General features: G+C 42.1%; 1 protein-coding gene across 4 annotated transcripts; it reads right to left on the reverse strand.

The window, feature by feature from the left end:
- Positions 1-275: 275 nt before the first annotated feature.
- gata2b (GATA binding protein 2b) lies at positions 276-13,267 on the reverse strand. 4 transcript variants are annotated; one of them, XM_071916524.2, is made up of 6 exons: positions 13,250-13,267; positions 9,680-10,133; positions 8,225-8,812; positions 5,426-5,571; positions 2,645-2,770; positions 276-2,069 (listed from the first exon to the last, which is right to left on the reverse strand). In XM_071916524.2, the coding sequence occupies exons 2-6, from the start codon at positions 9,903-9,905 to the stop codon at positions 1,785-1,787; spliced, it is 1,371 nt and encodes a 456-aa protein (XP_071772625.1). In that variant the 5' UTR covers positions 9,906-10,133; positions 13,250-13,267; the 3' UTR covers positions 276-1,784. The 4 variants fall into 4 exon arrangements, with proteins under 4 accessions (XP_071772625.1, XP_078139579.1, XP_071772626.1 ...); XM_078283453.1 differs by lacking the exon at positions 13,250-13,267 and adding an exon at positions 10,496-10,679; XM_071916525.2 differs by lacking the exon at positions 13,250-13,267 and adding an exon at positions 10,333-10,352.
- Positions 13,268-13,574: the final 307 nt, after the last annotated feature.

Below are 13,574 nucleotides of genomic sequence, written 5' to 3' on the forward strand. Positions count from 1 at the left end.
GAGAGCGGAGAGGAACGTCTTTTGTATCCTTACTCATAATCCAGCAGAGGAGGTCGTTGAGTGCATGTGTTACGAAAGCACCGCAAGGTCCTCCATCTCTTCCTCCTGCCCCTGGGCTGACAATGAATATTATTACATTGGTAGTTTTATGGCGTTGGTACTTTTGCTTGACAGGGAAGATAACCCCCTTCAAATGTTGTTATGTTTATGTCTTATCAAAGTTTAGTTCAGTACTGTCCTCCCTGAAGGAGAATAAATTCTCAGAGCCACCGCTGTTAGGTTTATATGGTTTCTTTATTATCAACAGTATGCAATGGGCACCAGATTGTCAGCTTTGAATTGTTTTGGACAGGTAGCAAAGAGCAGGCTTGTGTCCTCTGTCTCCGGTAGAAGAGTAGAAGAGTTCATGAAAAGCTACGACACAGAGGCAGAGAGAGACAGCAGTGGTAAAAGAGTTGGCCAAGTTGTACTGTGGATGACATTTGCTGTGTTGACTGCAAATATGTAACAATATCCTCCATAAGATTGCTACGGTGACACTGGCAATGCCCATGAAGCAGGATAGTGGAGCTAAAATGGCTGACACCTAAAACTGCAATAACCAAACTGTTAATCAATGGCTCTTGAGAGAACAGTGAGGCGTGGGTGCAGAACAGGCCACAGTGTGTCACCATGATAAAACTGATGGGAGAAGAATGGCCTGAGATATATAATTAGAATGGAACTAAGAAACAAATCAGTGGCTTTATTGACACTGTAGCTTTGAGTTGTATTCATTGAACTTGGCATGATGCCTTTATGTCAGTATGTAGTATAGAGAAGAGGGTGTTTTGCCTGTTGTGTTTCCCAAACTCTACATGTCACCTTGTCTCAGTGTGGCATGGAGGAAAGTGATGTTTAATGCCACTCTCTGTCTCTGTTATCATGATGAAGACTTTAATACACAGAGAGAATATTGAGTAGAGGGAGCAGATGGGATAATGAACTTGATCTCTTTATTTCTTATGAGTATAAATGTTGAACAGCTCAGAGAAAGCGCTTCAGCTAAAAATATATTCATAATTGGGATAACAGTATCCATATTATGTTTCAGGTGATATAGTAAAAGAAAAAGGCAGTGAAAATAAATTATCTGAATAACAATAATAACAATAATTATAATAACAATAATTATAATAAACAGTCTCAAATTAAGATTCATAAACTTTTTTGTTTGCTTGTTTCCTTTTTTGTAAATTCCTTTAAAAATGTCCATGAGCAAAAATCCAGCATATTTTTCATTGAATGTTGTGAAGGGCATCGCTCTGTCTGAGACCCCCCCCCCCCCCCCCCCCTTTTGTCTCACACATTTACAATATTCACAGTTACTACAGACCGGTTCGGCACAGACCACTGCAGCTAGACGGGGGAGTCAGACTGCCAGGGGGATTGTTGGAGCAAAACTACGAGGTGCAATGACATTTCTGTGTTTAAATGTGTGTGCCTGGGGAAAGAAAGCAGAATATCTCTCTATCCTCACCGATCAAAGTAGGTACCTAAAGAAAAGGAGCAAAAAAAGGTCCTCCTTTCCTCTCACAATGCATTCTGTTCTCCAACACACCATTGGCATTCTCTGTATAATGTGAGACAGTCAAGATAGACACACAAACTGCATGTCTTTACATTGTACACATTGTCCTCTAGTGAGACGTGAGACCCTCAACCCCCTGTAGGTTACGTAACCATCTTAGGTTCCCCAACATTACTAGCTCTACGCTTCTCTCCTAACCTCTCTCTTCCCTCTCTCAGCCCATGGCCGTCACCATGTTAGAGTGGTGTGGGTGGCCGAAGGAGGGGTGTATCGGGGTGGGGGTAGGAAGCATGTGTCCCGCGTGGCTGAAGGGGGGCAAGTGGCCCATGGACATGTGTCCAGCCAGAGAGGCGGCGCTGAAGGGAGAGCTCTTGTCGTGCATGCACTTGGAAAACTCCTCGTAGCTATCGCTGCACCGCTTGCTCTTTTTGGACTTGTTGGACATTTTGCGGTTGCGCGTCTGTATTCCTTCCTTTTTCATGGTCAGAGGCCGGTTCACCTGTTCAGAGAGGGAGAAGTGAGGAGGTGAGTGAGCTGGTTAGGGTTTGGAGAGAAAAGTTCTATTCATTGCCTCTATAATAAGTGCTAAAAATTAATCAGTATGTAGTCAAATACATTTGCTAAACACCGGAAAACTCCACATCTGAGTTCTTTTTGTTGCAGTAAATCCTTAAAAATCTGCATTCCTTGTACCTATACTCTATTTTGATGCCTCCAATCCTAATGCTATTCATGCAGAGGCTGACCCTGCAGCTCATTTAAACAGAGGCAGTTCCACTCAACAACAGTCCCACCATTGTGATTCTCAAGGGGATTACGCCTACCATGGAAACAATAAAGCACAAAGAAAGAAAACACCAACGAGTCCAACAGTGTCTGAGAGCAAAGCGCATGCACCCCCACCCACCCCCCCACCCCACCCAACCCTCTCTCTCTCTCTCTCTCTCTCTCTCTCTCTCCTTTCTGCCTTGCTTATCCCCCAACAATCGATGTAACCTGCCTGCCTACTTCCCGTCTACTTGACCCTGCCGGCTTTGTACGGGCCCAACGTGCGATCATCCGTCAAAGACTTACATTATGCAGTTTATAGTAGAGGCCGCAGGCATTGCACACAGGGTCTCCATTTGCATTGCGCCGCCAGAGTGTGGTGGTGGTCGTCTGACAGTTAGCACAACAGGTGCCTGCTCGTCTGGCGGCAGACTGCAAAGAAACATCAATCAGGCCTTTATGAGAATTCAGCAGCACAAGCAGGCACAGAAAAATACAGTGTGGATGATGACCAGGCTGGGGTAAAAAATAGTATAGCTTTGATACAGACAGAATTTTATTTCTATTTCTATTTCAGTAGATTATGTGCAAAGTATCAATTTATTAGCTGAAATGTCTGTCTCGTTGATTTAAACAGTAAATATTGTATTTGTGAGTTTTTCTTCACTAAAGATACATTCTACTTCACCAATAATTAAAGAAGATGATTTAAATGAAACATGAATAAACAAAACATCTCATGGATAAAAGTACACCCATTTGTTGTTTCAGACACTCTGACCACATAGGTCATACAAAGGTCGTCCCTCGCTAGTTTGTTTTAATGAGTATAAAAGTTACATAAAGGACAAGACCCTCAGGAGCCCGGACAGCCACAGTCTCATGTCATTACTGATGGATTCTTCACACTTGATATCACATGCTTGCAAGTTAGGTATTCCCACTACAGGAAAATAATATGTTAATCTGCACCCTCAGTCAAAATGGTTCAATATATGAACTATGAATTATCTGAAGAAACATGAAGGCCTACGTGGAAAATTACTTTACATAATCATTTTAAGTTTGAAGTCAAGAAGCTTCTGACATTCACCCTACACAGTTAGGACATAAATCAGCTTTCTTATCTCTCCCAATTCCCATCCTTCTCACACTCCCGCGTTTTTTTTTTTTGTTTGTTTTTTATTTTCACTATGCTGTACTTTCTATGTCAGGGATGGACGGCTTGACCACTGAAAAATGAGGTCTGAGCCTATAGTTAGCGGGCCACGGGAGGAAACAGGCGCTGGCCCCGCTCCTTTATCTGGACTGGTCAGATATCCGGATAGGAAACAACTGGAAGGCTGCTGCCACTGAATACAAGACGCACTAAGAGCCTCGGAGCCCCGGCCGAGCCATACGGAAATCCAGCCTAATATATGGTCATATATGTTATTGTAGCTGAAAGAGGCTGAAATATACGTTAGCCTACATATTCATGTCTTTGGGTATAAGCAGACATATACGATATAAAACAACCAGTTATGTAACGTATATTGACATGTAGGCTATGACATTTCTATGTCCGTATGTCGAATGGATGAAGGCATATCTACTGATGTAGACTAGACGTATAGGCCTAGTAGTATAGGTATCGATAGGCCCGCACGTGCATGACAAATTGACGTAAAGGCTATCATTCTTCAAGCCAGGTGATTGCATAAGATAATTTCGCTTTTAGTGAAATTAGCCTACTCTCCATGGTTGAAACTGTTGCGTATTATAGCGGCAATGTTCGGTTAATGTCTATTTTTTTCTTTCGTCTATTAATTTTTATTTGCTCACCATAGGCTTACTATGGCTGGAGTCGCCTCTTCTCACCAGGTCTGCTTATCCAGTCAAGGCAATGAGCTTCAAAGTTGCTCATGACATTTTGTCATACGATGTCATACGATTAAAACATTTCACAAATAGCCTATAGTGGCAAACACCCGCCAATTAGGCTACTACCGATTTAGCCTCTGTTGACTCAAATACTGTCTTAATTTCACAGCTGCCTCCTGCTACAACATAAAAGGCACCAAACACCACTGCTGCGGTGGCTTACGGGAATACAACATTTTGTGTTGTATTCATGTTAGTGTTATGTAAACATTTCTATAGGCCTACTTATTATTATATGAATTATCAATTAGAAGTAATTATTTTATATCTTCAATTATTAATTTAGAGCAGTCAAAGTTGTTGCTGAAATGACAATGTTGAAATGATAATGTAAATGAAATTAAAGATTAAATTCTAAATGTTTTAAAGACTCTATACTGATGAGATTTAAGTTGAGTGGCTCAAAGTATTTAACTAAAATCAGATTTAACCCTCTAAAACTTTGACATACTGTGACTCTATTTTAACCCCTTTTTGAAGCCGCTGCTATTGAATTCCTGAATGATGACTTAACATCTATGTTTAAGCTGAAAGTGCCAAACACAATATACTGTATCTGTGGCAAGCTGGGTCTGACTGGACTATCTACATCTGACCTACTGCCCAGCACAGGAAGACATAACACTGATGTTTAAAAGGAGTTCATGATGGGAAATACACTTTCTGACATTAGCTACCTCCAAAGACACTCTGCCCTTCTCTCCACTCAGTGAGACAGAGACTCCACTCTCCACTGCACAGAAAATGTCAGAATAAAAACAAGCATAGTTACACCGCCTGCTTTACAAGTTAGAAAGATGTGGTGCCGTGCACAGCAGCCTGTGACCTACAAACTGTCAGTGAGCCACTGTGTTGTTTTGAGGGATGGTGTGGATGGTGTGCTGGTTCCCGCTATCAATGACAGTATCAGAAGTAGCAGTAATAATGATAACAGAAACAACAGAGATAGCCCCACTCTGCTAACAGCCTGTGCTGAAGGAGCACGGGGTGAGCCAGAAACACAATTCCAGGAAACTGATTGGGAAAATATAACTTTCCTGGAATTGTGCCTCCTCCCCCTCTCCCTCCACCTTGCACTCTTTTTATTTACCCCCCACCCGCACTCCCACCCCCTCGTTCACCACCCCGTCCCCTCGCCCCCTCTCTCTGTAATATGGGACTCACCAGCCTGCGTTTGGGTTTGATGAGCGGTCTGTTCTGGCCGTTCATCTTGTGGTACAGACCGCAGGCGTTGCACAGGTAGTGTCCGGTGCCATCGCGTCTCCACAGGGGCGTAGATGTGGCTCCACAGTTCACACACTCTCTGCCCTCTGAGCAGAATGGAGGAGGACACATTTGTTATGAGCACATTTGTAAAATTAACTTTGATGTCTAGCCAGGATAAGAAATTGCTCACACTTTTGTAATCTAATGTCCAAGCATTTTAGTTATTGTTAACTATACTTAGGTGACTGTGTATTGCCTGGTGTTGTGTGTAAAGAAGGTGTAGTTTTATCTGTCATTCAAACAGGAATTATTTTTTACTCTGTATGTGTGCGTGTGTGTGTGTGTGTGTGTGTGTGTGTGTGTGTGTGCGTGTGTGTAGACTGCAACATCAGAATATCCAAGATTTTTCTGTTTGAGCTTCTTTGCCAATTTAAGTTCAGCAACCTGTACAATGCATTTCCACAAACAAAACTTTAACTTATAAAGCAAAGCAAGTCACTTCTCTCACTTTCTTGCTCACTGACTCTTGGTTGTTTGTGACAGCAGAGAGAAAGGAACAATGTCTATATAAGGACTAGTGTAACACAGAGAGATTCAAAGTCATGATGATGAGCAGAACCACAAAAGCACGGCTAAAGTTGGAAGGAACTACAAGCCACCATGAGTGGAGTTAGCAGTGCCAGTGGCCAGCAGTAAAAATGTAGCCCGCTCCGGCCTGTCAGCCCCAATTTCTACACCATCAATCCATCACTGAGGATGGATGGACAATATGTGACCTTTATCCTGGACAGTGTTGCACCTGCGTGAACTAGCCTGATGATGAAGAATATGGATTTTTTTTATATCAACATAGACATTTCCGACTTTGTTGAATAAATGTTGTTGATTAAATGAATAGATTTTAGTTGAGTGCCTTCTACCCCAACCCCCAACAAGCAGTAATGTAGTGATGAAAAAGATTAGCAAAATATGCCTCCAGTTATCATAAGGCAAACACTTATAAACAAAAATCAATTATATTTTCAGAAAATCCTTAATAAATGTTTTTAACACTTGATAACATGCATTAATTTGACACAACTTACAATGACCATTAGAGTCATAAATTTATGTCACAGTCTAAAAAGGGGTGAATTCTATTCTACAAATAATTTTTTTTTTAAAAAGCTGTTTCAAGTGAGTTTAGGTGGGTTCACCCTTCACTGCATCCCTGAAAATAAGTTAATAAACTGGTTAAACACACTGAGGCTTGTTTTCTGCAGAGCCTGCCAGCTGAAGTTAGGAGGCTCCTGGTCTGCAACAGTCGTCAAATAACAGGCGGGACAATGTATTAATGTATTATGTAACAGAGAAGCGACTCCTAGCCTAAATACTGAGGTTTTGACTGTATGCGCCCGCGGATCTTCTTTTCACACCTTTGGGCTGGATCCAGTTCACTATTCTGCGCGAGCCAGCTCAGGCGTAATTGAGTCACGGTTAACAAAAGAGGATTATAAAGTCGCTCTCTGTTGGAGAATAGTCGAGTGCACGCTTAGGCCTCTGAAACCATTTAATGGAAAAAACAACATTTTGATTAGGCTAAATGTTTTTTTTTCTTTTATTCTCGCATCATTTATTAATGCATTTACACCATTTGAAATAATGGTTAATAATGGCTGCTGATGACACAAATCACAGCCTGCAAACTGGAACAGGCTGATTTGTGCGTTTAACGTCATATTCTGTAGATTTTCGAGGCAAAGTAATCCAACAGTAATTAACAAGTAGTCAGTTGGAGTTACTCAGTTGGAGTAACTTCAATTACACGAGGCTGTTATAATTTTGAGCAGGTAATTGGGTTAATAGGCTAACGGAATACATTTAAGACTAACCATCCTAACCTCGGCTACATTTAACAAAAACAATTTCTCATTACTGTGCTATTTTTAGCGGTAGGCCTATTATTCTTTTGAAATTCAGATTTACAGAAACGCGTTTCTTTCATTATTTTATTAGCTCAGTAACAGCATCACAATGAATTCTGATATTTCTGCTAAATCCCCATCAACAAATAACCTTTGTTATTGGCCGTTATTTTTTGTTTGTTTGTTTGTTTGTTTGTTTGTTTTTCATATTTAATGAGATGAACTGGGCTGGTAAAACTTAGCCTATATATATTTTTCTATAATTTATTATAGCCTCAAATTTTTTTTTTAGAAGGATCCCAATTTCACAACAAAACTATAAGTCCCTACAGAAATATTATTGGAATATTATGATGAATGATAGAGATGCCATAGAGGATAAAAAAATAAATAAATACAAAATGCGATAAGGTCACTATGAACTCATATTGAGTACCACAGACACAGTAACAGTCCCTATAGGAATCATAGCAATATGGTGATGCCATTGCAGATAAGAAAGCACGCTACAATAAGACCCCCCACCCACCCCCCCACCCCCACCCACACACACACACACACACACACACACACACACACACTTTAGGGTACCACAGGAAGATTATAGGAATATAGGGATATTATAGTGACACCATAGGAAATAAAAGCCATTAAATAATTTCACCTCAGACATCCCCACATAGCAATATTAATATTAAAGTGTCACTAGGAGACTAAAAATACCACAAAGCAGAATAAGGTCACTATAAGTTCACTATTGAGTACCGCTGACAGACTGTAAATCCCTGTAGGAATATTGCAGCAATATTTTTTGTTAGTTAGTCTAATCTGTGTGTATTTCCACGAGACTCACCGGAGCAGGATCGTGTTTTGCTTTTGCACTTGGATGTGAAGCTGGATGACGCTCCTAGGAGGCTGCCTGGGTGGAAGAGACTGCCGCCGTACTCATGGGCCGCTGGAAGCGAGTAGGTGGGGTAGGTCGGTATGGGATGGTGGGTGGACGGGGTTTGAGCGCTCATGGAGGCCAGGCTGCTTCTCAGCGGACTGGAGCCCTCCATCTTCATCCCCTCTGATAACGACACATGGTATTTGATAGATTCCTTGTCGTCCATTCTGGTGGACGAGGGAGACGCGGCCCCCGGGTCTGGTGATACGTCCTTGGGTGGGGTGGGCGGGAAAGTGTACAGGTGGGGACTGGAGTGGGACGGCGGCGTTAGCGAAGAGGCAGAGGCCGCGTTGGAGTTGCTGCTGCACGGGTAGACGGCAGAGAGGCCGCCCGGGGAGCCGGAGCCGGCGGGGTGCAGGCTGGGCTTGCTGAAGGGGCTGACGGCCCAGGCGTTGTGATGGTGGGCCGACAGGGCCGCTTTCCCACTGTCTAACCATGAAATTCCCGGGCTGTGGATGAGATGAGGCCGGCAAACCTGAGTCCCCGTCAGACGAGCTGTGAAATAATCCAATAGCAGCCTATTTATTATGGAGGGTACACTTCAGCATTTACTCTACTTAAATATATCATGTTTTTGTTTTGTGTGTTCTGTGTGGCCTGTATTTACACGGAAAAGTTTGGATGTAAAAATAGACGCGACTTGTTGATTCCAGTAGCTACAATAATCTGTCAAATGCAAAGCAAGGAGAGTGGGCCTGATTTAAATGAGTTTGTGTGTAGGCTATAAACTAAATGAATGAAAATAGTCTATTAAATGAAATTATTTTCTACTCTAAAATATGCATTTCTTTATTTTTTAATCATCTCAGTCCTTGTTTGCACAACAAAGGTGCGGTTTCTGGAGCCGTTTTGAGTTCAATATCATGTTTGTCTTGGCTGAATGTCTTTTAACGTTGCGCAACAATCAAATATAAAATCATAAGATCCTAATGCAAAAATGTGACGACTAACTAATAATAAACAAAATAATTTATCACAAGGCTGTGAGAAAAGAATCACATTTCAACGCTTCAAACAGCAGAGACCTGTCAGATCCACAGCTGATAAGGGCTACAGTGATGAAGTGGTGGCTAAATAAAAAATCAACTATGACCTGTCGCAGATCACCATAAGGCAAACGACCACTAAGCTAATATAAACCATAATTAGCTAGGAAGCAATAGCCTAATTCATGCTCTTACATAAAAACACATCTGTAACTCACATCATTTTGATACTAACCCAATGATGTATAACCTACTACTATTAATTTCTGTCATAAAGATTTATGCCAGGCTAAAAAGGTGCAAACTCTATTCCGCAGATGAAAAGATTGCGGACTGAGGAGCTGGCTTTGCTCTCCTCTACAGTAGATGGTCTTACCGTGGGCTTGGCTGTAGGAGACTCTGGCCCTGGCGGAGTTATGGTAGTACGGGTTTCCCTGCGAGTCCAGGTGATTAAAGAAAACATCCACTTCATCCGGAGGCAGCAGCTGGGCCGTGGGCTCCATGTAGTTGTGCCCCAGGCCGGGATGGTGAGAGTCCGGGTGTTGTCCGTTCAGCACGGCGTGGTGATGCATCCACCGGGGCTGATCAGCCGCCACATCCATCTCTGCGCGTCTCTCCTGGCACGATTTATTAGATTCAGGAACTATCCAGGGAAACGATACAGGATAGCCTAAAATATTAGCCTGACCCCTGTGTCCTTTTTTACGAGGTTCCCGCACTGTCAAATGGAAAGCCCACTTAGCCTACTGAAGAGGAATACTGTTTTCTTTCCTCTGACTTAATCTCCTCTGTCTCCTCCTGGACATTGAGTCGTGTTTGACACTGGAAACCTGTAACAAGCAAACATCAGATGTTAATATTTTAGAGGCAGAGGTGTTGCGCAGCTCGGTATCTCTTTGTAACCACTCAGTCCTCTAAACGCAGAGCTGAGTGCAGGCTGCTCCTTTCTAGGTGTGTCAAAGCGCAACTGATGCATGAAGTGATGCAACTTAAGATAATGAACTAATCATCCCCACCCACCATATTTACCTCCTAAATGAAATCACTCCATCCATACTACTCCTCCTCAACGAACGCAAGCATTAACCCGCACGCATCCCCCCCCCCCCCCCCCCCCCCCCCCTCAACGCGAACATCAAGTAATAATTTAAGATGCTTTACGCACTGTGAGAATAAGGGAAATATACCCTACCTTGCAAATGCTATTTTATCCACAACATCCGATTCGGTTTACGCCTCTTTGGAAGATTGCTTCCTAGTTTTCAGAGTCCAAATTCTGCAGGTTCTCACCAATTTTCGTTGCTGGGTTTGTGGTTGTCTGTGTAAACTCCGTCCACGGGGACTAAAGCAACACGTAACTGTAATGTGGCTGCAGCGCCGGGGCCAGGCTTGTCATGCTTGTAGGGCGGAGTCTTAAATAAAGCTCTGACTCTGCCACAGCCAATTGGACACCGCCCCTGCCAACCTCCAGGCTCCAGGCCAACACCCCCCAACCAAAAAAATCACTATGATATTCCTATAACATTCATATAGGCTGTGCCATTCAGTAGAGGGGTTATTTAGTGAATTTGGTGTATTTTATGGTAGTATTTGTTTTTCATGCCCTGTGGTATACTATCACTATAATATGATAATATTCATAAAGGAACTTAAAGTTTTGCTGTGATATTTGAATAGTATCCTTATTAAATGTATTTTTAGGCCAATGTTGTTTTTCGTAAGGGCCAGTCGGCAGCTAATGGTCCTTGGCATCCCTGGACAAATGATGGATAGGCCTGATGATAAATTAGATTTGGTAAAGTGAAAGTCGTCGTTTAAGCAAAATTTACTTGATTAAAAGTGTTTCGCCATTATATAAACTCACCAGCAGTAAAAGTAAGCCATGTTGGATATTATGCCCTCATCCTTTAGTCTGTGCTCCATCGTCATTGCATCAATCTCTGTAGGTCTGGCTAATGGGGATGATGGTTCATTAATAATTCTTGCTCTTGTTCCGAAAGTCTGACTCTGATGGATCACATACTGTATGCAAGGAAACTTTGTCCAGGGAATGTTTGTTTGCTAAATGTAGTGGACTAACAAGAGTGGAACATTTGCTTTGATGTGTAGCAAAAGTAACTAAATGTTCCCTAAAGTATCTCAGACTGATTAAATGCAGTACTATAGCCTTATTTCCTACTTAGGTTGCTCTGAGTCTGTGAAAGTGCTTTGATAAACTTAAGCAAACAAAGCAAATAAACTGAGTTTGAATCAATTTGTATAATAATAAATGCACTATTGTCTGATTCAACTGATTCATGATTATAGCCTATTTATTTATGATTTGATTTGTTTTGACAGATAAGAGGGGATTAATTTGCCACGCATCTAGTGTAGCTACATGTAAATGAAGATCAACGATCAGTGGCTCGGACTAAAACATTTGGCTGAGCAGCCATGTGTTTGTGTATTTGTGTAGGAGTGATATGGCATTTTTGCAGTAATCCCTTCCACGTGCACGGTTGGCTGTTTATTGGCTAAAGGTTTATGTACATAATAATGGAAAACTGTAACTGTCTTGGGCTTCAAGACATAGTTGCAGTGAGTGATGAGCGTCCACATTACCTGTGTGTAAAATGTTTCAAGAATCTAAAAAATTAGGGTAGTTCACTCCAAGCACATCCCAGTGTATCAACTAAAGATATAAATATTCTCTCTCTCTCTCTCTTTCTCTCTCTCTCTCTCTCTGTATGATTGGCAGGCAATAATTGGAGAGGGAACGCGCAGCCCTGACCGGCCAACACTGCCGCCTGCTTGACGCCGTTTCCTGACGTCAGTGCATCTTAGAGGAGAAAATATCTAATCAGGAAATGAACTTTTTATAACACCGAGGGACCGAGAGAGGGAGACGGGGTTGCCCGGGATCTGCTCCACTCCCAGTGGATGAACTCGAGGAAGGACACTGGGAGACGACTGCAACTGATATTTACACTGGCAGCATTAATAATATATAAAGTACATTCTGGTGACCCTTGCTGTGATTTCGAAGAATACTGACAGCGGCGAGAAACACTGAGATTTGCCCATCCAGACTGAACTTTTATTTAAACGCAAATACACGGATTAGATTAGAGTAGATTAATTAGATCAGAAAACTTTAATGTCTTCAATGAGGCAGCTCATTCTGCACAATACAAACACCAGCAAAAAATATCACTCAATCACATCGCAGTCTAAAACCTGAGCATCAAAAGTCTCCAGTCACATCATTGGAATGGACTGCCTCACTTGAAACCTATTCTGAGTAAGGATCCTTCTTAAGGATTGACCTTAGGCTAAATTATGACGCATGGAAAATCTAAAGAAAATTGAGTGTGTGTTACAAAGTAACAAAGTAAGTGTGTGTGTGTGTGTGTGTGTGTGTGTGTGTGTGTGTGTGTGTGTGTGTGTGTGTGCGTGTGTGGTAAACCAGTGAGTTTGCTGCTTGGTCATTTGAGTTTTTCCAGTGTTTGTTCAGCCACAGACCATCACAACCCAGTCAGACCTTCCTGACTGGGTTGTGACGTTTCAACACTGTAAAATGCTCGTTATAGATTGTGTTGGTTTGGTTCTGTTGGTCGTCTTATTGCTGATGTGTTTGCAAAATGATATAGCATGATATTAATCCACTGCGTTTACTCTCTTACCACCCCCATAATAATAATAATAATGATAATAATGATAGGCCTACTACTAATTCCACTACAACTAGGCCTAGACTACTACTGCTATTATTACTACTACTCTAATAATATGCCGAAAATAATAACAATAGTAATAATAATAATAATGGTGATGATGCTTAACAATGACTAGTTCTGACTATCTGTATGCTCAGCTACATAGTCCGAAAATAACGGAATTAAAACAATGTAAAAACACACAAAAGATCCATGAGGCCAACTGAACAGCCGTGAGACTCACATACCTATCTGATCTGAAATCCTCCTGCATTCCCCTACGACTTGGATCACGAGAAAACTCAGCTCCTTCCTGCAAGAACCGGGCAGCTATATGCGAAATGCAATTATTATCTTATTTTTCAGAAGCAATGCATAGTGGGCTATTCTGTGTTTAGATGTGAGGGTGGTGGAAGTGTCGTTCACAGCCACCTCTTCAGCAGCAGCAAAGTGCTTCTGGTGTGCAGCCTGCAGGTCTGCGGTGCAGCAGCGGGTCCGGCAGCAGGGGGGAGGTTCCTGCAGCACACACACACACACACACACACACACACACGCATGCAGGTGCCATATAGG

The sequence above is a fragment of the Centroberyx gerrardi genome, chromosome 5, assembly GCF_048128805.1.
Source record: "Centroberyx gerrardi isolate f3 chromosome 5, fCenGer3.hap1.cur.20231027, whole genome shotgun sequence".
Lineage (NCBI taxonomy): Eukaryota > Metazoa > Chordata > Actinopteri > Beryciformes > Berycidae > Centroberyx > Centroberyx gerrardi.